Source organism: Ziziphus jujuba, chromosome 5 (genome assembly GCF_031755915.1).
Source record: "Ziziphus jujuba cultivar Dongzao chromosome 5, ASM3175591v1".
In the NCBI taxonomy this organism is placed as follows: Eukaryota; Viridiplantae; Streptophyta; class Magnoliopsida; order Rosales; family Rhamnaceae; genus Ziziphus; species Ziziphus jujuba.
In genome coordinates, this window is record NC_083383.1 from 14,848,113 (window position 1) to 14,872,477 (window position 24,365).

The following is a 24,365-nucleotide window of genomic DNA, read 5'->3' on the forward strand; positions in this document are numbered from 1 at the left end:
TATGCGATGACTTCCCACTTTCGCTACCAATGCGGCAACGCCACTTCACACTCATTTATTCAAGTTTTTAATTTTATTAATATTAAACAAAAAAAAGTTAAAGTTTTACACTCTATTTAATACTCTTTTTTCTTTTGTTTGGCTCAGCATGGTTTGGTAACATATTTTTTAATGTATAAAAATTTAAACATAATTGCTACTCATTTTGGTTCTCATCTTTAAACATATATGTATTTTTCAGAAAATAATAAAAAAAAAATTTGTTTTTTTAATTGATGCTGTAATGCTTTTATAAAAGTTCTATAAGTTTATATTATGCAGAATAGACTTACAGATAAATAGATGTATGATTGATAATTGATCAGACTAATATCAAGAATTTTGATTTGCATACTTTTCATAATATAGAATAATCTTAATCTTTACAATTGTGAAAGTCTCATATATCATTTCGAAGCATGTTTAAACAATTTTTTTTTTTTTTTACTCAAGGATTTATAAATAGTCAATAAATTACTACATAAAATTTTTGAGTTACTATAATTTACAGAAAAATAGCATGTGCATTTTTTTTTTCTTTCCAAATTTGGTCTATAAGATATATATATATATATATATATATATATATATATATATATATATATATATATATAGACACACACATACATACAGTCTTGTATAGTCCTTTCTATAATATGTACATTTAAAGCCGTGCAATGCCTTATAGGAGGTTTTTATCATACAACATGTTATCTAATATAGGGTGCATATATTATAAAGAGGACTCTATTGCATAATTCTCTCTATATATATGGCTTTTATTTAATAATGTATAAAAATAACTATACATTGATTTATTATTATTATTATTATTTATATACAAAAATTCTCTTATCAAGATGTTCTAATGTTTTCTTCATTAAAACTTCACTTTCTAATCTTATTACTTCAAATGTAAGATTCAAAGATATGGTTAAGTTTAAATAATATATCTAAGCATACAACATTATATATATATATATTCACAAACAGGATCAAGTACAGGTTTCTGCTAATAGTAGTTAACAAAAGAGATTAAATATGCCAAGTTCCTAACAGATAAGTCATAAAATAAAAGTTTTTACTAAATCATTTTGTTGCTTGTCAATATCTATTATTTACATACTATTTTTAAAGTTAAAAGTATGGTTTACGCATGTTTTATCTCTCAAAAGAACTACATGTGTTTGTTAATATATCTCAAACTACAAAACTCTCACATTGACTGCCCGTAAAATATGGTTGCCCCAAATTAGTTATAATCATACAATTTCAGCAAATAAATATGTTGAAATTAAGCGTATAAATATATTTATATATCATCCAGATATCTTATAATTTATTAGGTGAGACATGTTGATTTTATTATGTGAGACATGCAAATGTAGATGTTCAAATTATTACTAAATAATCTGTTTTATATTTCATTATTTTTTGTTTATTGATTTTTATTTATTTATTTTTCTTGCAAATAGGGCTACAAATGTTAACTATTTTATTTTTAAAATCCATAATATTAAAAAACTAATATGGATAAGTAAATCCATAAAGACAACCAGTTCAATTACTAAGATGAGTCCAATTTGTAGTGTTCATCAGTTTATTGCTAGGCTGCAAGACATATAAGAGATTATAATTCTGCCATATACATATAGATTTTTTATTTATTTATTATGTAGATATCTACAATTTTTTAATTTAGAATATATATATTAAAACAATGATTTTTTTTAAAATATTCTTCAATGTATAACTGCTAAATGACAATTTCTTTCAAAACCATCATTTTTATGTATATATTCGTAAGTTAAAACTTACATATGTGCATCAAGGATTTTTGTAATTTTAGAAGTGACAAAAAAAAAGAAAAAAAGATGCAAAATTAATTAACCCCCAAGCTTTAGAGCATATACAATTACTTGTATAGTTTAAAATTAATTAATTAGCATATATATAATTATTCCATAAAAATACACACACACATATATCTATATATATATATATATATATTTATATATGTAATTGTAACTTTCAAAATTTATATGAGTTTTTTAAAACTTTCAAGTTGAACAACTAATTGCAATTTTTCAGATGAAGTTAGTTCAATTGATAAGCTACTAGATACATACCCGTGCGATGCACGGCATATATGATTGCAATACATTATTTTGATAATAAATTATAAAAAAAAATTATAATCAAATCAAATATAAAATATTATAAAAATAATATTAAACTAAAACTTTAGATTTAACATAACTAATCCAAATTTTGAAAAATTTCTTTGAAGACGACATTAGTGGTTGAATTGGTAGGTTCTCTATCTTCATCACAAATTAATATCTTCAATCATTATTATTTGTAACTCTAGAGACTGCAACATATAATTGTCCATCACTAAAAATTAATTTTTTAAGATAAATTCCGACATGCGAAAGAGATTGACCTTGGCTCTTATTAATAATTATAGCATATGATACAACCAAAGTATATTGTCTTTTTTGAAACTTAAAAGATAACCTTAGGTCCGATAGAGTTAAAATCATTTTATAAATAAACATTTTAAATCCAATATTGCTCCTTGAAATAATTTTGCCTTCGAGAACATGATTGTGTGTTCAAGATATTAGAATGAGGGAAAAAATTGTTGTAAATGATAAAAAAAAACTAATTGCTTAATTGACTATGAATATGATGTAGAAATACATTAGATTTGTTAACCAGCTAAAATAAGAAGAAAGTTGAATTTTTTATTATTTTGACATGGAGTGTATCTTTTGTAGTTTTACTGTTTTTTTTTTTAATTATTTATAATAATTTTTTTTCCTTATTTTGGTGTTTTGAACGAATTTATAGATGTGAATTATTTATCAATTGAATCAATTTCACTTGATAAATTCAGTAAATGATTTTATTATCTTTTTAAAGACAATACAATAATAAAAATAAATAGTTTTTTATTTTTTTTATTTTTTATAATGGTGCAAGTTCAAATCTCTCAATCTATAATATATGAAAAAAAAAAAACCCGACTTTTTGCACAAATAGCCCAATATTCAGTTAGCAATTGACTCGAAGTATAATCCTTCATCTCCAATATAATACAAATATTACATATATATATATATATATATATCAAATTCATCCTTCATCTCCAATATAATACAAATATTATATATATATATATATATATATATTAAATTCTACATATATTAGGATGGGAACATACAATAAAATTACGAAATCATTGCTATTTGATACAATTAGATACTCTAATTATCAGTTATATGATAAATTAATAGCATCAATAGTTAAAAGAAAAAAGTGAACCTTAAGATACCATGCATGCTCTTGAAAATCATTGTCAACTGTGATAGAAATATACTACGATAATTTATATATATATATATATATATATTTTTGGGTTACTTTTGCTAAAGTGTTTGTCAATTTTGAAAAATGTCTTCTCCATTCTCTGTGTATTCTCCCTCCCTATTTTCTCTGTCAATTCTTCTAGTCTCCCTGCCTCTCTTATCTGTTTTGGACATCTCAGTTTCAAGGTGATATTCTACTTTTAAGTCACGTGATTCTAACTATATATATATTTGAATTTTTTTCTTTCTATTTTTCTATTTTCTTAAAATACAAACTTAGGGGCATTTGTAAACGATGTCTCTCATGAGCCTCGGGCTATTTTCTATTTTCACTCCTAATAGGTTTTTTGATATTTATTTAAAAAAAAATGTAAAACGGATAGGTTTTTTGATATTAAATTTTTTTCCAAAAAAAAAAAATTTAAAACGGATTTATTTGAAGAGGACCAATATCAAATAAATTTTTGCCAGAAATTTTAAACCGTACGAATAGTTTTTTTTTTTTTTTGGTTTTTGTTTTTGTTTTTTTGTTGGACAAAACCGTACAAAATAGGTTGAAGCCGAAAAGCTTGAATAGGTCATGCTTTTTCTCCGATTTGAGCATATAGAAGAGGAGGAGGAGCCATGGATCGGTATTCGGTGTTCGGTAATCGGTTTTGTACAGCCCAAGAAAACCCCAAAACCCCAAACACAATCTCAATCTTGTCAGCGCCACATGGCACGGTGGGACCCAGAAAGAAAAAGAAAGAGTCAGAGCTCGATAGGCCCAGAGAGACCCACCCACCCTCAACAAACAACTACGAAGAACAAAAACGAATAACTGGAATCTGCTCCACCTTCTCTTCATCATCAGTGACTACCACACAAAAAATACCCCTCCTCCCTATTTATTTCTTTTCTTTTTCTTTTTTAATTTTATTATTTATTTATAATATATATATACACACAACACACACATAAAAACCCGTCTTTGTTAGTCCTTGCCCTTTTCAACTTCTCTCTCTCTCTCTCTCTCTCTCACATTTCTTCGCCACCCTCCTCTCTCTCTCTCTCTCTCTCTCTCTCTCTAGCCTCTCTTCCTCTCTATCTCTCTCTCAGAGCTTGGAACGACAAAGGCTTTTTGGATACGATGGCGAAAGACGAGTGGATGAGAGCGGCTATGACCGACGACATGCTCGTCGTGGAGCTGCTTGTGCGTCTCAAGCAGTCGCAGGCCGCTTCGCCACTCAAATCTTCGCTTTCTTCTTCGCCGCCGCCGTCATCGGTGATGTTTCCGCTCAGGTGGAGTGTCAGGATGCCGCGTTCGAAGGCAGCGAGGTGCGACGCTCAGAGGAAACGCGGCGATTCCACCAGATGTAGTCCTACGACGCCGCTCTCGTGGAGCGGCGGTGCCTCTCCTTCCGGTACCGGTGATGGATTCGAAGAGTCTAGCCGTCCCGTCGTCAGTCGTTCTTCGTCGAATCCCAGATCCAAGGTTCTTCTCTCTCTCTCTTTCTTTTTCTCTCTCTCTTTTTTTTTTTTCTTTTTTTTTGCGTTTTAGTGCCGACGATGGTTTCAGATTTCCGGCCACTTTGACCTCTGTGTCGTCGGAGTTTTGCCTTTCTTCTGGTTGACCTCGAGGACTGCACACATGTAACTGCTGTTAGTTATGGTTTTGACGTCGGAGTTTCGGTAGGTTGGTTTTGCCGTCTGTTTTTTTTCTGGATGTGACTTCGTAAATCCACAGACGGGACATTCCTTGCAATTTTCTATCCTAATGGCTGTTTTTTTTCCCTACTCCTGACCGTTTTGCCCCTGTTCGATTATTTCCTTATTTGCCTTGTCATCATCGTTTTTCTTCCTTTTTTTTAATTTAATTTGAAAGCTCGTTGTCGTCGTTTCCGATTCAGGCATCGTCGTTGTACTTCAGCTGACGAAAAATGAAAAATACCTCTTCGCATTTGGGAAGGGTAAATCTGTCTTTCCAAACGATCCGTTTGCTTTCTACTGCTGGAAAAAAAAGGTTTTACATCCGCCGTTGCCGGTTGACGGTGGTAAATGCCGGTTGTTAAGGATTAAGTTCAACGGCGATGTCTAAATTTTGAACTTTTTATGACCAAAATACCCCCCTGTAGATTTCGATATTACTATGCATGTGATGTCAGCAGATTGAAAGCTGTTCACGTTTTCAACTCGCCCCTTTTTCCGGTCACCTGTCATTCTTGTTCGAGGGTGTTGAGTTGACGGAAACACCCTTGAAAAAAAACTGCAGAAAATGCATAGGAGGGACAGTTCTGTCAGAGAAAATATTCTTGCACGTTGTGACCCCACTTTCCTCACAGCAAGAACCCCGAAGCTTCCCTTAGACGATCTTTCTCTTTATTGTTCCAATTTCTTTCTTTTTTTTTTTTTTTTTTTCATCGGCACTTTTTACTTTGGGTGAAATTACCATCTCGCAGAGTCAAAACTGTATGACACGTTGTAAGGAGAAAGGGGTATTTGGGGCAAAAGAAAAGTGAGGTGTGTTTGATGTGGGCCCCTATTTAGGAAAGAGGGTGGGGCCCAAGGAAAGAGGGTTTTGGTTTGGTGGTTTATGGCGTTGTGATGTTAGTGGGGGAGTTTTGCTTCCTTTAGGCTTATTTATTTATTTTTATTTTTATTTTTTTAATTTTTGGGTTTTTCTGATTTTGTTGTTGTGGGAAATGATTGTATGCGCGCGGGTATAGTGGGCAACCTAGCCGGGTCTTTGATATCATTTTGCCATCTGTGAGTATCTGGCTGGTGAAGGTCCTGCTCTTTGCTTTTGTACGTGTCGGATCTAATCTTATAAATTCTTTGCAATAAATGTTGAATGAGTGTGGGCCGTTGATTGGTGGGAAGAGTGAGTTTTTGGATTTTGGGAGAGTGAAAAGAGGTGGCGCGGATTGTTGTCAGCATGCGATGGAGGAAGGCAAAATATTTTTATTAGAGTTTTTGAAGGGAAAAGAGCTTGTGAGCAAGTCACGTGAGCCAACAGATTTTGAACAAAAATAATAATAATAATTATTTTTAATTTGAATTAAAAATAGATTCGGATGATTGGCATGTGTCGTGACGTGGAGGTTGATGATGTGGTTTGCGATGAGTGGTTTGATGGAGAAAAGCAAAAAAAGGGTATGGGAAATTCCAAGCGAGAGAGATGAGGATGAAGAAAAGTCCCAAACAGGGGTTTTTATTAAAAGAAAAAACAAAGTCAGAGGAGCAAATCAATGAATCATGCACCGCTCCAAGCGAACAATAATTGCTTGGGATTTGGGAAGCTGGCAAACCAAACACACACATACGCGCGCGTGGACTTTTTAGTGGGGGGTGGCTGCGGGAATGGATGCCAGTGTTTTTGGTCTCTCTGTTTGAAAACGTTTGGATCAGGATGTGTTTTGAAATGTGAATTTTCATTACTCTTTCTTTTTTGTTTTTGTTCTTTCTTCTTTTTCAATGGGTCCCAACTGTTTCTAATGGAAGGCTCATCTTTTGGGAGGAAAAATGAAATTTCTTTGTTTTAAGTGCTTGGGTATGCGGGGGATTTGGCCCTCAGTCAAGGTGATTATTTTGTTTAGTTAATTGAAATGAAATGGTCCAAAAACTACAACAGTAACTTTCGTCTTGGGTGGGTTGCATAGCTTGATATATATTTTTTTTTTTGGAGGATGTGAACCTTTGTTGTTTGAAGAATTAAATCGAAACCCATTTTGGAATTGAACTTGGGTGTTTTACACCTAAAAGAATGAGGAAATGAGATGTTGGAAGTTTCCTGGAGTTTTTGTTTACGTGTTTCAGTTTTTTTTCATTTAAGCATACCATGTACTTCTTGGCTCTGCTAGGTGCGAAATATATTTCATTTTAGCTTTGGCTTTTGCTGGTTGTAGTCTAAAGCACGTTTCCATGGATATTTTCAGGGTACTTCAGCAAATGAATTAGCTACCAATACCACCGCTAGCACCACCAAAGGTTCAAGAAGAAAAAAGGTAAATACGAATGCATTAAATATTTCTCCTTTTTTGGCTGGTCTATTTCACAAATTTTCACATTCAAAAGATAAAATTGAAATTTAACTGGATGTCCAAGCACCTCCTTTATTTTATTTTATTTTCTCTTAGATCATTTGTAGAATAATTGATGGGTTTGTCAAAATTCTTCAAAAATGATTTAGGACTCATTAATTATTTGGTCAGTATATGATTTTTTTTTTCTTTTTTTTTTTTTCTAAAAAAAAAAATAATAATAATTTAAATATGGATTTCAAATCTGTCCTAATCCGTAATTATTGACATATGTAGACATTTGCTGAGCTAAAAGAGGAAGAAGGTTCGCTTCTCAAGGAAAGGGTGTATCTTAGAAAGGTGTTGTCATGATGCTTCCTTCTTTCTTTTTTTCCTTTCTTTTCGTTTCCCAGCTGTGTTCCTCCTTTTAACTAATTAAAAACTTGGGGCATTGAACAGGAATTGGCAACACTAAGGGCAACCTTTAAGGAACAGCGAGCAAAAAATGAAAGTTTGAAGAGGATGAAGGTGATTTTACTTTTCTTTATCCTTTATTAACCTTTTTCTCCCTCCTTATGCCTCTCATATTAAATTCAAAACAGAGTGATCTACATATCACAAGTAGAACTTTATAGGGGAGATAGAAAATAAATAAATAAATAAATAAGCAACGTAAAGGTTTAAGCTTTGTTTATGGCTCTTTTGATAACATTCGTTTCTTTCTTTTGCAGCTGGACTTTGAGATGCATTCTTCTAAACATTTGAAAGCAAGTGTTGATGGACTCGAGAAAGCAATTGCTGGTCAACTGCACCAGAGAATAGGCTCTCCTCTTGGCAATGTTCCTTCTCACTTAAATACGCGTGCCACCGTACAAGACGATAATTCACAATCAGATTTTTGTGATGCATCAAAGGCCGACTTTACCGGGAATAGTTTCTTGCTACCGGATCTAAATATGGCACCATCCGAGGATGATTTCGGTGCTGAAACCTTCTGTGGGATGAGCTGAGGAAAATGGTGTGTTTGATTGTTTTTCTGTTCTGCCAATGAGAGAATATATATATGATCTCTAAGCTTGATGAAGTTTATTTGCCAGAAACATCACGAAAAGGAGGACCCAAGTGTTCGAAATATCAAGTATATCCTAAAATGAAGTGAAGGATATTATATAAAATTCAACTGGCTATTTGCTTCCAATTCTTGGAATTTGGAGGTTGGATTGGAAGGGCAATTGAAGTTGAAGGGTGATGGAAGATAGTTCTGCAGGTTAGTGGTAGTGAAAAAGCAGCAGCTAACAAAAGTAGTATGTAAGCCTCTATTTATGTCCACAGAGGGTTCCTACTTCCTACTTTTTTTTCCTCGGATTCTTTGGAGTAAAGACTCGTTACTTTCATTTTGGGTTTTTGTGTAGAAGAAGAAAAACCTAAATTGTATTATTCTTTGTAGGTATTAAAAAAAAAAAAAAAAAAAAAAACATTGGCAGTTGGACTATTCATTTTTACAATTATGTCCTTCCGCTTTCTGGTTTGCCATTTATTCTTTTAGTGGTTTTCTTTCTTCTCGGTTTAAAATAGTCTGTTATTGTTATAATGTCACTCTCTCTCTCTCTCTGTATATATATGTATATGTATGTAAATAGCCTCTGATAAATCTCTATATTATAGTTGAAATAAAAAAAAAAAAAATGATAGTTGTAAATGAGGGAAAGAAGCACATGGTTTGGGCTTCGAGTGAAAAAGATCCTAATGGGATGAGACTTCGAAGGGAGGGCCCAATTGATTGAAATCGGTGGTGGTGGTGCTGGTATTCGATTGCGCCTTTTGAGGAAGAAGGCAGGCCACCAATCTGGCTCAGAATCTGTTGTATTTTACTTTTTATTTCTAACCCTTTTTCAACTTTGGATTTCAGTTTCAGCCAACCTACTTTTGTATTATAGTGGTAGTTCCAGAGATTTTGACAGGTTGACGTGTTCCTTTTTTCCTTTTTTAAATAAAAAAAAAAGAAAAATAAGACGGAAATTGAACTATATATACTGGGACAGAAAATTATAAAAAAATTTGGAGACTGAGGAAAGGAAATGAATGCTCGACCTATTACCAAAAACCCAAAAAATAAAAAAAAATAAAAAAAAAGTTATTCATCAGAAAAAGAAAAAGTAAATGCTAGACTAACACATTAAACGGAGCACGTGCTAAGCATGGCCATATCAACTATTTAAAATATTTATCCAGTTTATTTATTAAATATAAATATTAAATTGTTATTGACTATATATTCATATAAATCTAAATATTAATTAATAAAATTTTAAATTAATTAACAAATGAATTAATAAAATATTACCACATTATTACGTTATTTGATAACAAATTTGATTATTGTTTCACCAAAGATATTTCATAAAACAAAAAACACCAATGATATCATTGATACTGTAGAATAAATTAAATAATGAAACAGTTTAAAAAAAACTAGAAAATATACATAGTAGTTTATTAACCATAATAATAATAATTAAAAAAAAAAACTTTTTAAAGTTTTTTTGAAAAATACACCTAACCCAATTAAATCGAAAACCAAATATTCCTACACTACATGGTCCTAATAAGAGACTTGGTGTATACATTGCGTTCGCTAATCACCACCATTGGGAAAAAGAATGGTTAAAGAAGTTGAGACTGTCTATTCCAAAATCCAAATATTTTTCCTTACATGATAAAAATTTCAAGGACATAACCATCTCTACCATTTTATACTACATATAGGTGACAACTCATGTAGAGTGCTTCAACTTTTCTTCAACAAGCTCAATACATCTGTACAGAACTAATTCAACTGGGTTTAAGCTACAAACAATGTCTACTGCGAGTTGATCGCAATCACTCTTGCTCTCTGCCATAATGCCCGTCACCAGGGTTCTAAGAGGTAAAAGCCATTCGTTGTAGGTCTTCTGCAAATTGCTTTTGGACAATACTCCTGTGTAATTTGTCTTTCCTGTTCATAATTTAACCAGAGTTTGCATTACAAAATGACATATAACCAGCCTGAACTCTAATTGTTTTTCTTTCATAGAAACCATGTTTTTTATTGGTTACGGTAAGAAAGAAGACAAGTTCACTTATTTTCTTTCTACTAAAATACAAGAGTTACAAAACGATTAGGAGTAAACTGACATAACAAATAAGCATATGAATGCAAAGAGATAAAATGGCATTGTTGTTAACACATCTTCCTATGTTTTCATAGTTTACAATGCTGTGTATTACCTGTGGACTCCGTTATTAATATAAATCGATATAGATTGAGTGCAGATAGAACCTGGGAAGCATTAATACAGAAGATGTCAAAGTTTATCAAAGCTTGACCATTTAAGACATCAATTTATAATATTAGTTTAAAATGCTAACATATACACTCAAGGATAGATAACTTTACAATAAGGCTGAATGTGCAAGAAATGTAACTATTAGCCTGCAAAAGATGATTCACAATTTTATGCTTTCTCTGTATTTCTCATCAACTTAGACCTTAATACTCTTTGACTGAGGAATATAGCCAAAATATCTAAGGTCAGCGGGGGCACTTTAACGCCTTTTTTCTAGTGACCGAGTAGGCCAGTTATGTGCAAAGAGAAAATAAAGTTTGAATACGATAAAATGACACGGATAATATTTTGTGTTGACAAATAATTTCAACATAATATGATGCCAATATCATAAATAATGAAGTTATAACTAACAAGTGAAAAAGAACGAAAATTAGATAGCCTGAAACAAAAAGGAACTTATATTTGAAATCCTAGCTGTCAGCTACAGCAGTGGAAATATAAAGAAAGAAAGAAATAAGACATGAAAAGTAATTAGTGCATGGATTGTAAATTAAAATCGTAACCAGATAGAAAATATAATCTTCAGTGCCATTTTAAATCAAACCAAGAACCTAAATTTCCAAGAAACTTTTTTATGGTACAATGCATCTAAACCAAAAAAGGCCTGACCCATTAATCATGGACCAATAAAATGTAAACAAAAAAAGAATCAGAAGTTGTTGTAAAAATTTTTAATAGAAGGGAACAGGATCTGGATGATAAAAATTGAACTCCGTTAGATTTATGCCATGCAGAAATGTTAGACACAGCCAAGGAGTTCAGTTCTCCTGAAAACAACATATATGGTGGGGAAGTCCATATATGGATGTCATAGCAATATATGGTAAAATTTTCACTTGATGTTGATTTAAAGACATAATAAATTCATACCTACGCAAAAAAATTTTAAGCATGTCAAATTAAATTTCAAACAATTGACAAAGAGAGTTAAAGAGATACCGCATCTCCTTGCTCAGGAAGGGATGGAGGTCCTCCCTTTTGGGGCCTCAAAACCAACTCCACCAATTCAAGGACACTGGCAGTCCAAAAGAATGTACGATGCTTTACTTGATTCTGTGTGTCTATAGTTATATCATTTTCTCTTTTGCAAATTTCCATGTGCATTTCCCCTTTGACAATATCTAAAAGGATTGCTATCTGTAAAACATAAAATTGAAAAAGAAAATATAAATCATGTAGATTCAAGATTAGATTGAACAAATATCAAACATACAAATCATCAAAACTGGGTCAAGAGATTTTACCATAGAGGAAGAGTTACTATTAGTGATTAAAGCTTTTAAAATGTCAAACCTCTGAGAAGTAGGAATATCAGCAAGTACCTGGTCTTGGATGGCAAAAAAATGTAAGCAATACAGATTGGTACATTCAGATTAGTTGTAAAAATGCATGCAGAGTATGTTCCATACTAATCTTTATTATAAAAGTGCTCGGTGACAAGCATATAGCTCAATTTCGACCAGCAGATTACTTTCTATGAAAATTATCAAATGTCTACAACGTCAAATATTAAACAATACAAAAATTTTACCTTTCTGAATGCATCAAAAGCTTTTCTCCTTTGCAATGTATCTGATGCATCCATGATGACCCTTTGAACAGCCTGAAATATTTTTGAAACCAGAAAAACATATATATATATATATATATATATAAGATTCACTTCCCCTACGAAAAATTAGAATTTTAATGATGATTTTACTCTTAAAATGGCAAAAGACAACCTTCAGAGCAGCAAAAAGACTAGGCATGTATGATGAGTAGTCAGTGTCTTCATCATTATACATCTGGGAGATATTTCCATCCATAATGCAAAGCAAGAAGTCGATCGCGTGCTCTTTTAATTTCCATGGAAGACTAAGAGAAGCAAATACATGCTTTAACATGCCAATAGCTTGCCACCTTTTAGTCTGGTCATTTCGAAGTTCATCCTTGACAGCAATCAAATTCTCCTTAGCAGCTATGACAGCTCCATCAGATATATGGCCCCAAATGACTTTAACGAGCAAAAATGTCAAGAAAAAAAAGATGAATAGAGGTATGAAGTTAAACAATAGATACAAAGTCCGGTAGTTCAACAAGAATAAAGAAATTGTATTGGCAAAAAATCTAACCTGAAATCGATGCACCATGTTTGACATAGGTTAAATAACTCATATAATCTTCTTCATCCTCTGTGGATATAAGGAAAAAAGAAAGGTTATAAATGGAAATGGAAAGAACACCTTATCAAGCAATAGCTTGGTTATAAATGGAAATGGAAAGAACACCTTATCAAGCAATAGCTTGGTAGAAATTTTGTAGCAGAGAGCTTACCTCCAATAGCAATGCTAGTCATTCTGTCAACATCAGATCCAGTTATTAAACCAAGATAAGACAAACCACAATATGGAAAGAAACTTGACAATTGTGGCAACAAGGCAGAACTTAAAACTTTATAGCCTATACAAACTGAAACAAGAGCCTGCACAATAAGTGCATGATTAAGAAACAATTAAAAATTGGAAAAGAAAAAAAAAAAAAAACCACTAAGAAAATTGAGAAGGAAGACAGTGAAATTAGTCAAAGACTTAATTTTTAAGCTGTGATATAGGTAATAATAATGAACAGTGAAAGGAACTTCTACTAGATTCAGAAAGGCAAACCATGATTTGCAGGACATAAAGACCAAGTAGAGCATGGAGTTTTTCATTTACTATGCCCTCCTGTTGCAAAGGTCACGATACAATTAAAACCTAATAGAGAAATTTAAGAGGCATCAGATAATCTAATGATGCAAGAACAAACATCATCTTGAAGAGTCACAGACCAACTTTGTACAAACGGCATGTATTGAAGTGGCAATGCCAAGAGCTGCGTCAAAAAGGTCCTCTAATTCTGTATCTTTGACATCTGACTCAAAAGAGATTGCCTTCAGAACTTTAAGGATAACAGGAACTGCAACTTTTACTTGCTCAAAGTGACGCCTCTGTATGGAAAGAAACACTGAAACGCAAAATGAATATTCACCAACGATTTTTCTCAAATGTCTACGAGTTAAAGTAAATAAAGATGGAGAGAATCTTTGACATCTTTTGTACACAGCCAATTCATGTTTAAACAAAATAACATGACAAAAATTAGCAATCTTTCTTGTAAACATAAAGAAACATTGAAATACAAATTGAATATTCACCAACAATTTTTCAAATTCTGAGATGGGGGGGAGAAAAAAAAAAGAAGGATGAACAGCAGCTTTGACACCGTTTATACACAATTCATAGTATTTAGGCAAAACAACATGACATAGAGTTCGCAATCTTTCTAGCAAACATAAAAAGTCCCCTAGCAAAACCAATCTCCTTACAGAAAAAGTCTCCCCAGGTGCTTTGAGTATACTGCAAAACATGATAGCAATTACGGACAACAATCTCCAGCTCTTCAGACATACTAAACAAAAAATCAATATCACACAATAATTAAAGAACCCATTTTAAAGTAATTACCTTTAGAAAGCCCAGTTAGAAGAGGAGTAAAATAACCAGAAACCTTGATTGTTTCACTTGGGGAATCTAATGCCTGGTGCAATTACAATAAAACATCAGTGAGAAACTGGGAACATAAAAATTATAGATAAGCAGAAACAAACAGCAAAACATCGCATAATAAAATAACCCACATCGCAAAGAACGGAAAGCATGTCTCGAGGACTACACATGGAAACAAACCGATCAATCACATTGCCAGCAACCTCCAAGCATCTATCAGAGATATCCGCAAACCTCGCAGCTGCTTTAGGCAACTCGAAAGAAAGCACATCAAGAATTCCCTGCCCACCATTCCCCCATCAATATACAAAACCGTCGACAAAACAAAACCAAAATGGATATTTATATAAAAAAAAAAAGGAAAAAAAAAAAAGATGAAACCTGGTCTGTAGAAGGAGAACATATATATTGATAAACTTGGGAGAGAACTTCAAAGGCAGTGTTTTGTGCATTTCCGTTTTCTGGGTAAGATAGAGCAGCATCTGATATTGAATTAAGGAAGTCGATTAAATCCAATACCGAGCTTCGAGATTGGTCAAGGTCTTCATCTCCTCCTTCAACTGACTGAGTAGAAATTAAAAAAAAAATAAAAATTGAAAACTTTGTAAATTTTTAGAACTGGGTTTTGTTTTGAGTTGCAGATGGTAAAAAGCAAAGTGGCTTCTTACTTTGGATAACGAGTTTAGGATCTGTTGGAGACGAGATTCTGAGGGTTGTAGAAGCTCTGGTTTGGAAAGACTGTGATTGCCTTCTGACATTGGTTGTGATTTACCAAACCCTGTTTTCGGTGAAATTGATTCTTGATTCTTTGGCGGTGGAGCTGCTTGTCAGGCCATGGAGGTCTTGCTACTGTGCTTTTCAACCATATTCATTTCCAAGAAGAAAGAAGAAGATTCTGGGAAGATTTTTTTTTTTGGCTGCCAAGGGGGGTTGACGGGCCAGTGAAGTAAGAGCGTGATGATATGGCGGCGTTGCTGATTGTGGCGCTCCTAAAGATTCAATTTAAGTGCCACTCCGCTTGATTCTCTCTGCTCTGTTTGGTTGCTGTGATCCTGCGAGAAAAGAGCAAAGAAAATAATTTTCAACATTTTTTATCACCAGGAATTTTTTGTTTAGCACCTTCTCCTTATTTCTTTTTATTTTTTATTTTTTATTTTTTATTTTTCAGCTTGGCAAAAACTTATGCAATTTTTCTCCTAAAGTAGTCGTACATAAAAAATTACGTTGCAGCACTAATTGAAATTATGTGGAAATTTTTTTTAATGGAAAATCATTACTTGCAGCAATATTTTCTTTCTTTGTTTTTAAATAAATATTTATTGCCAGTACTACTAATAAACCTCTGAAAATTGTATTTTAAAAATAAACGTAAGATATTTAACCATTGTTTTCTAAAAATGCTTTTCAAAATAACTGTTATTTTGAAAACATTTATAAAAACAAATATAAAAATAATAACAAAATAAACGTATACATGGTTTGTGTGTCAAACCAGATGAGCAGCCAAGCAGATGCAAGATGGAGCCCTCCAAACCCACTAACCAGCGGAATTGAAAATAAACGTGGATGGGGCACTTTCTATTTCTATTTCATGGGATTATTTCTAGAAAGAAAATGAGATTAGGAGTTATAATCAGGAATGAATAAGCAAGATGAGGTTATTATATCTATGTCTAAACCTTATCATGGCATTTTTTCTCCCCTAGTATAAATACCTCGGAAATCATTATTTTTGGACAAGAACAAGAGTTTATCCATTGAAGAATTAAGGAAGAGAATAAAAATGAGGTTGCAAGGATGGGAAGCGAATCTAATCTCACAAGCAGGGAGAATAACTTTGATGAAGCATGTAACTTATTCAATCCCTCTATACACAGATGTCTTCCTTTAAACTTCTGTCAATTGGTGCTAAAGCATTCAGAAGCTGGAGAGGGATTTCCTTTGGAGGACTTGCGGAGGATAGAGGTTTCATTAGTGTAGCTTGGTAGAAGGTGTATTCCCCAAAGATCAATGGAGGGCTTCGGATGAGAAGTCTTAGAGCAATGAATAGAGCTTTGCATGGTAAGATGGGGTGGTATGTTGAGTCGAATCTGGATAGGTTGTAGGTGAGGGCCATTAAGGCGAAATATAGTGAAATATAGTGCCCACTCTTCATTTATGAAGTGCATGAAGAAGAGAGGCTGTTCTTAGGCATGGTTTGGGATCCTAAGCTCTAGTCTCTTCTTTTCGAAGAAATATGCTTTAGAGTGGAAGAGGGGAGCTCCATTAACATATGGGAGGATCCCTGGATTTCTAATAATCCATTGTTTAAACCTAAGTCGTGAGAAATGATAGACGTTGACTGGGTGGGAATGGTTGATTCTTTGAAGAGGAGGGATGGTTCTTAGGATTTAAGCTTACTAAATTACATCATTGATGCTAAGATAGTGGAGAATATTAAAAGAATCTTCTAGACGAAGGAAGGATTGGTGGATAAGTTAATTTGTCTCGGGAAAAAAATTGGAAGTTTTCGTGTTAAAATAGCTTATCGCTTAGACTAGTGGAATGTGTTTGAGGAGTTCATGTGGTGGAAATCCCTCTGGAAGAGTTGATAAATATCAATACCGACTCTAGTTAGATCTCTCTAGAATAATCTACAACTATCTTAATTTCTTCTAAGCGATGTTTAGAGATTGATGAGAAAAAATCTGTAATTAAAATATTAAGTCTAGAATCATCCAAGTCTGTAAAGAAAACCGAATTTGACTAGTATAAAAAGATGATGTACGAGTCTTTTGAGTACTTGTCCAAAACAGGAAAAAAAAAAAAGAATGAATGATTATGTAAGTGTGCTATCTTTTATTAAGTGACAATGGTGTTAATAAATGGGTTTATGTCAGTGCGCAATCGTGTCCTAGTGTGAGCCATTAAAAGTCAAGTGAGTATATGTTAATATGAGTTGTTCACTTGTGTGTATGGAATTAATTAATATAAATCAATTAATAGAAATTATTTCTTTATTTGCTCTTTAATCCTCTGTCTTCAACATTTTTGGAATCAGAATAAGGCAATCCAAGTTCAACTTTGTGGGAGCTTTTGTTCATGGTCATGTAGTCAAAGACTAAGTTTGCATAGAGCTGCCAATGGGAGACCTTCAAGTTGGTTGAGGCATCAAGAAGCTCAATAATCAGTATTACAGTATGCAGCTGGCATGCATGAGGTCATATTTGAATGGCCAAGATCTCTAGAAGATCATAGTTGTCAATAAAGTCGAGCAACTGCAGGATGCTGAAGCTTTGAAGAAGTGGAATATTAAAGGTGGTAAGGCAATGTTTGCCTTTAAATCTACAATTGAAGAAGAGATGTTAGAGTACAGATGGGGATGTAGAAGTTCCAAAAGAGGCCTAGGGCATTTTTACAACTCTTCTCAAGGAGGAGCGACATAAGGTTGCAGCTCCTTGAGAATGAATTGCTGTCAAGCAACACAACATAACATTATAATACATGACTATTTTAACAAGGTAAAAACTCTTAGTTGTGAAATTACTTAATTAGATCCTGGTTCTCCTATTACAAAATCTAGAATGAGGAGAATAATTTTATATGGGTTAAGACACAAATTTACAAGATTTATTTCTTATCCAATCAAACCTTCATTTATTGAATTAGAAAATTTGCTTGTTGATCAAGAAAATATGATCAAAGAACTAGCTGCGGTCTCACTAAAGAATGATGAAGAAGCACTCTTTAACAGCAGAAGAAAGCTAACCCAAACAATAAAAATATAATAAGTTAAATCAACATGGAGAAGATTTTAAAGGAGAACAAAGAAATAATAGAAATAGACAACATATTTTAGAAAGTAAAAGAAATGATGGAAGACTTTAACTGTGGAAGAAAAGGATATTATGCTAAAAATTGTAAACTAAGAAAGAAATTTGCAGAAGTAATATTGTGACAGCCCAGACCACCCGCATGCGATATTGTTCTCTTTGGACCTGGGGAATCCTCTTACAACCCAGCCCTCAAGAATTTCAAAGGCCTCTCAAGGGAAAGGTATCCACACCCTCTTATAAGGCATGCTTCGTTCCCCTTTCCAACCAATGTGGGATCTCACAATCCATCTCCCTTGGGGTCCAGCGTCCTCGCTGACACATCGATCCGGATACTGACTCTGATACCATCTGTGACAGCCCAGACCACCCGCATGCGATATTGTCCTCTTTGAACCTAGAGAATCCTCTTACAACCCAGCTCTCAAGGTTTTAAAATACCTCTCAGTGGTTAGGGGGAATCCTCTTCCAACCCCTATACCTGCCAGTCCCATTGGCCTGGGTCTCCCTGGCCTGGGCCTCCCAGGCCCAATCGAGATATTGTCCGCTTTGGAAGCTAGGTGGTGAGCCCAATCCTACCCCTCACGGTTTTACTTTCCCTCATGGAAAGCATGCGATATTGTCCTCTTTGGACCTAGAAAATCCTCTTATAACCCAGCCCTCAAGGTTTTAAAAGGCTTCTCAAGGGAGAGGTATCCACACCCTCTTATAAGGCATGCTTCGTTCCCCTTTCCAACCGATGTGGAATCTCATAATCCACCCCCCTTGGGGCCAAGGGTCCTCGCTGGCACACCGATCCGGGTACTGGCTCTGATACCATCTGTGACAGCCCAGACCACCCGCATGCAATATTGTCCTCTTTGGATTTAGAAAATCCTCTTACAACCCAGCCCTCAAGGTTTTAAAAGGCCTCTCAAGGGAAAGGTATCCACACCCTCTTATAAGGTATGCTTCGTTCCTCTTTCCAATCAATGTGGGATCTCACAAATATAGTTACTCCAAAGCTTCAAAATAATATAAGTGAAGATGAATGGGATGTTGAAGCATCCTTGGCTACTATTGAGCTCGTGGATAGCTTAAGTCAATGCAAGAAGGGGAAATGACACTTGCAGTAGTTAATCCTAGATGCATTGTTTTAAAAACAGTTTTAAAAACAATTGGTTTATAGACTTAAGAAGTTTAAATCATGTGACTGGAGATCAAGAAAAGCTGTAAAGCATGATAGAGTATAAAGGAGGGCGCCTGGTGGTAACTACAAATGATTTGAGATTGCCAATAGCTCATATAGGTAAGTAAGCGATCATGCCCCGTTTTAGTTGCAATTAAGTTCAACTGTAAGATGTCTTTCATATACCACAAATGAAGAAGAATTTGCAGTCAGTTGCTCAACTAACATCTTTAGGAAATTATGTATTGTTTGGACCTAAGGATGTTAAGGTGTATCAAGATCTTAAAATCTCCAATACACTAACAATGGAAGGGCGGCAACTGGAATCCATCTATGTGATCTCAATAGAGTCTGACTATGTAGACAAGACCAAAAAGAACGAGATATCAGACCTTTGGCATGCACCATTAGGACATGTCAGACATAAAAAGTTGAAGGTGATAATGAAAAGTCAATGCTTAGAGGTCTTTCTCAACCCGATATCAATGTAGACACAATCTGTGTAGGATGTCAATAAGGTAAAGCACATCAACTACCATTTGAAATTCAAAGTTCTAAGCAAAAGAACCTCTACAACTCATTCACTTTGATGTCTTTGGATGCATCAAGGAGTCGTCAATTGGAGGCATGCATTATATGGTGACATTCATTGATGATTTTTTAAGGTATTTTTGGGTTTTCTTTATGACAGAAAAATCAGAAACCCTTTTAAAATTTAAAGAATTTAAGGAAAAGATAGAAGAGAAGTAGGTGAAAGAATACAATGTCTATGCATAGATAATGGGAGAATATATATCAAGAAAGTTTATACAATATTTAAGAGAATATAAAATAAGACGTAATTGACGTGACTAAACACTCTTTAACAAAATTGTATTATGGAAAGAAAGAATTGACATCTTGTGGATACATGTTGGAGTATGCTATTTGCAAAAAATGTTATAGGAAAATTTTGAGCTGAATGCATGATGACAACAACCCACGTAATTAATAGGCTCCCTCAAGCAAAGTTAGAATTCTTCTCACCCTTTGAAAAACTATGAAATATAAAACTTACAGTAAGTCATTTTTGAATTTTTTGCTGTGTTTGCTATGTGTTTGTGCCTTCTCACTAATGGATAAAGTTTGACAAGAAAGTGATATGATGCATTTTTATTGGATATGACAGTCAAAGAAAAGGGTGGAAATGTTGTGATTTGAACATTTGACAATGTTAATACTTTACAAAATGTGGTGGTCGATGAAGCATTTTCTTAGTGGTCAACTTAGAATATAAAGTTGCCAGATTCAAATGAGATTAAGGTCAAGCTGTAACAAAAGATGGGGAAGCAAGAAAATGAAGCATGCCATGAGCCATAGATAGTTGAAGAGGTACAAAAACCAACAAATGAAGAAGAAGACAAGCCGGTTGTAGTAAACTAGCCTACTATAGCATCTCAATGTGCTTTGTAATCTAGTGTATATCAAGTAACACTGGAAAACATCAGGCCGTGTCTTCAACAAGATGATGAAGAGATAATTCCACAACCAAGAAGATCAAGTAGATCATGAAGACCATATTCTTAGCATAATAATGTAGTAATAACAGAAATGGAGGATATAAAAGAACCTACATCATATAAAAAAGCATCTAAATGGCATGAATAGAGAAAAGTTATGGAAGAAGAAATTTATGCACTAAAACAAAAAAGTTATGGAAGAAGAAATTTATGCACTAAAACAAAATCAAACTTAGGATTTGGTTCCTAAGCCTAAAGATATAAAACCCAAATCCTATAAATGAGTTTACAGGATAAAAACTCATTCTGATCAATCAGTTAAAAGATACAAAACTCATTTAGTCATGCAGGGTTTCTCATAGCAATATGAAATAGACTATGATGGAATGTTTAGTCCAGTAGCAAAGATTATTACTGTACATGTTATACTAGCAGTTTTAGCTAGTAAAGATTAAAAGCTATCGTAGATGGACGTAAAGAATGTCTTCTTGAATGGAGAGCTAAACAAATAAATTTATATGATGCAGTCAAAAAGTTTTAAAAGCAAAAGTAAACCAAATTACATGTGCAAGCTAAGGAAGGCACTTTACGGTCTATAACAAGCTTTACAGACATGATACAGTAAGATTGTAGAGTTTCTTTTTCAAAGTGGATATATAGTATCTTCTAAGGAAGAAACTTTATGGTCTACAACAAGCGATCTGCGGACAATATACAGTAAGATTGTAGAGTTCTTTTTTCAAAGTGGATATGTAGTATCTTCTGCAGATTTCAGTTTATGTGTGAAAACTGAAGGAACTATTACTAGTGCTAATATATGTGGATGATTTAATTATCATTAGAGATCATGAAAAAGAACTCTCTTAAACAAAAAGAAATCTATCAATTTGCTTCTAAATGAAGGAACTTAGGGAGTTAAGGCACTTCCTTTGGTTCGAAGTTGATCTAATAAAGAAATATTTATTTCTTGGTCAACAAAAGTATGCAAGGAATCTATTACAAAAATTTGGAATATTGGACTATAAGCCAAAATCAACTCCAATAGAGGTGAATGCTAAGCTATCTACATATGAAGGAAAAAACTTGGACAATGCCACCATGTACCGGTAATTGGTAGATAGTTTTATCTATTTGATATTGATATAACCAGATATTTCATTAGCAATTGGAGTTGTAAGTCGATATATGCAAAGTCCAAAGAAACCTCACTTGGAAGTAGTTCGGCTAATACTAAGGTATATTAAAGGCACTATAAATTTGGGTATTTTTTATAAAAGAGGAGAAGAACGTAGGTTGGTTGGTTACTGTGATGCCGACTATGTTGGAGATCATGATACATGGTGATCAACTACTTAATATATGATTAGCTTTGGTTCAGAAGTAGTTTCTTGGTGCAGTAAAAGACAACCAACTCTATAGAGTAGTAGCTACTCTGGCAATCTAAAAAGGTACATGGTTAAGACAATTACTAGCAAATTTACATCAACAAATTGACCATCTGTACCATTCCATCGTGACAACCAATCGGCAATTCAATTGGCAAATAATCTAGTATTTTGTGCAAGGATAAAACATATGGAGGTACATTATCATTTTATCAAAGAAAAGGTAATGCTAGAAGAAATTAAAATGCAGCATATTCAAATGGAGGATCAAGCAATAAACTTATTTACTAAAGGACTCAATATTACCAAGCTTGCAAGGTTAAGAGAAATGCCCAACATGGTGAATAGAAAATCAATTAAGAGAGTTGACATTGAGGGAGAGTATTGATAAATATCATTGTCAACTCTAGTTAGACTTCTATAAAATAATTACTTTCTAGAATAATCTACAACTATCTTGATCTCTTCAAAGCGTGTGTATCTAGTGTCTAGAGATTGATGAGAAAAAAATTGTAGTTAAAATATTAAGTCTAGAATCATCTAAGTCGTTGAACAAAATTGACTCTGACTAGTGTAAAAAAAATGATGTATGAGTCTTTTGAGTACTTGTCATAAAAAAAAAAAAGAGTAAATGATTATGTGAGTGTGTTGTCTTTTATTAAGTGAGAAGAGAGTTAATAAGTTGGTTTGTGTTAGTGAGTAATTATGTCCTAGTGTGAGCTATTAAAAGTCAAGTGAGTGTGTGTTAGTGTGAGTTGCTCATTTGTGTGCGTGAGAGTGTACTAATTTTCTATCAATTAATAGAAATTAGTTTTTTGTTTACTCTTTAGTCCTCTGTCTCTAGCAAAAGCAACATCCATGGAAGACAAAAAGTTTCTTATGAAAGCTTGCTAATAAAGGGTTACTAATGAAAGCCAATTTGTTGAATAAAAACATGGAGGTGGATGACCTTCTGTGGCCCTTTGGGTGCGAGCATGTAGAAGATGAGACCTACCTTTTTTTCTTCTATAGTTATGCTCGTAATTTATGGTTTGCATCTAAATGGTGCATTCGTTGGGATAGATTTGAGAGTGTTGATCTTAGTTCCCTAATGGGTATTTTATGCGACCTTTGCTTTTCTTTCCTAGTGCATCGGGACGACAAGTAAGGATTTTTTTTCTTTTTGCAATGATCATCTTGGAGTTTATCTGGAGGTGCAGGAATGACTGAATTTACCAAGGCAAATAATGGACACAAAACAATCCGTTGCAGCTTTGAAGAACAAGTTTGATGAGTTTCATGCTTCTTTTAGCATAAGATTAGGAGAGCACAGAGAAGGGGAGAATAATCAATAGAATATGAATTGGAACCCTCCGCAATATGGTTTTGTGAAAATTAACATAGATGCTATTATTAGAAAGAATTTTAATGCAGTATGTGCTATTGCTTTAGATCATCATGGAGAAATTCTGGCTATTCATTCTCTAAAGGAAATAATCGATAATCCTAAGGCAGTGGAAACCTATGCAATTCTCAAGGCCATGCCACTAACAATTCGAGAAGGTTGGAGATGTGTGTGTTAGATAAATTAATATTTGTGGATTTAGCATAATCAGTTACTTACTTACATGGCCCATTTATGCCATTAATAAGATTAACTTATTTTATTATTTTGTAGTAGGACCTTTGGTCATACACTCTCTATAAGACTCCGGTTGGCCCATTGGACTGGAGGACCAACTCTCTTTACAAGCCCATTGACTTGCCCATATTTTTATTATTATTATTATATTATTAAATTATTATTATTTTCGTGTGCGTTAAAATTAATGGGTAAGTCTGACTTGCAAAGACTATAAAAGGTCTAGGATAAGCAAACAGATACGGACTGTATCTTTAGGATTTTTAGAGATTAGTTGAGAATGGCTTAAGAGTAATGTGTCCATAGGTTTTTACGTTGTTTTCTATTTTGCAGAATTAAATATTCAATTTATCAATGCCTGCGTTTGGAGGTTAGTATATCTATGTTTTAATAGAATTTATTATGTATATTTAGATCTGTAAATTCTAACAATTGGTATCAGAGTGTTGTTAATATGCATAATAAATTACCTTATAATTTGTGATTGTTTTGTATGCGGCTATTGATTGTCAGTATGATCCAATATATGTTTCTTCGTTGAATGATCAGTGTT

General features: G+C 33.5%; 2 protein-coding genes across 4 annotated transcripts; one reads left to right on the forward strand and one right to left on the reverse strand.

The window, feature by feature from the left end:
* Positions 1–4,259: 4,259 nt before the first annotated feature.
* LOC107423762 (uncharacterized) lies at positions 4,260–8,886 on the forward strand. 2 transcript variants are annotated; one of them, XM_048476059.2, is made up of 6 exons: positions 4,260–4,887; positions 7,328–7,396; positions 7,709–7,771; positions 7,871–7,939; positions 8,143–8,429; positions 8,509–8,886. In XM_048476059.2, exons 1-5 carry the CDS (start codon positions 4,543–4,545, stop codon positions 8,419–8,421), a joined length of 825 nt encoding a protein of 274 aa, XP_048332016.1. In that variant the 5' UTR covers positions 4,260–4,542; the 3' UTR covers positions 8,422–8,429; positions 8,509–8,886. The 2 variants fall into 2 exon arrangements, with proteins under 2 accessions (XP_048332016.1, XP_048332015.1); XM_048476058.2 differs by having other exon boundaries at positions 4,262–4,887; positions 8,143–8,886.
* A 1,189-nt stretch (positions 8,887–10,075) lies between these two features.
* Positions 10,076–15,978, reverse strand: LOC107423768 (aberrant root formation protein 4). 2 transcript variants are annotated; one of them, XM_060817114.1, is made up of 15 exons: positions 15,820–15,978; positions 14,996–15,379; positions 14,709–14,891; positions 14,459–14,608; positions 14,286–14,358; positions 13,610–13,785; positions 13,446–13,505; positions 13,117–13,264; positions 12,915–12,974; positions 12,525–12,796; positions 12,332–12,403; positions 12,045–12,122; positions 11,740–11,937; positions 10,679–10,730; positions 10,076–10,406 (listed from the first exon to the last, which is right to left on the reverse strand). In XM_060817114.1, exons 2-15 carry the CDS (start codon positions 15,083–15,085, stop codon positions 10,186–10,188), a joined length of 1,833 nt encoding a protein of 610 aa, XP_060673097.1. In that variant the 5' UTR covers positions 15,086–15,379; positions 15,820–15,978; the 3' UTR covers positions 10,076–10,185. The 2 variants fall into 2 exon arrangements, with proteins under 2 accessions (XP_060673097.1, XP_060673096.1); XM_060817113.1 differs by having other exon boundaries at positions 15,802–15,977.
* Positions 15,979–24,365: the final 8,387 nt, after the last annotated feature.

Excerpts from the sequence above, each read along its gene's own strand:
- LOC107423762 (XM_048476059.2), top strand. The coding sequence starts at position 4,543 with ATGGCGAAAGACGAGTGGATGAGAGCGGCTATGACCGACGACATGCTC. Across the intron at positions 4,888-7,327 it reads CGTCGAATCCCAGATCCAAG|GGTACTTCAGCAAATGAATT; the intron begins GTTCTTCTCTCT and ends GGATATTTTCAG. Across the intron at positions 7,772-7,870 it reads AAAGGGTGTATCTTAGAAAG|GAATTGGCAACACTAAGGGC; the intron begins GTGTTGTCATGA and ends GGCATTGAACAG.
- LOC107423768 (XM_060817114.1), bottom strand. The coding sequence starts at position 15,085 with ATGTCAGAAGGCAATCACAGTCTTTCCAAACCAGAGCTTCTACAACCC. Across the intron at positions 14,609-14,708 it reads GTTCTCCTTCTACAGACCAG|GGAATTCTTGATGTGCTTTC; the intron begins GTTTCATCTTTT and ends AATGGTGGGCAG. Across the intron at positions 13,786-14,285 it reads TCTAACTGGGCTTTCTAAAG|TGTTTCTTTCCATACAGAGG; the intron begins GTAATTACTTTA and ends TTTGCGTTTCAG.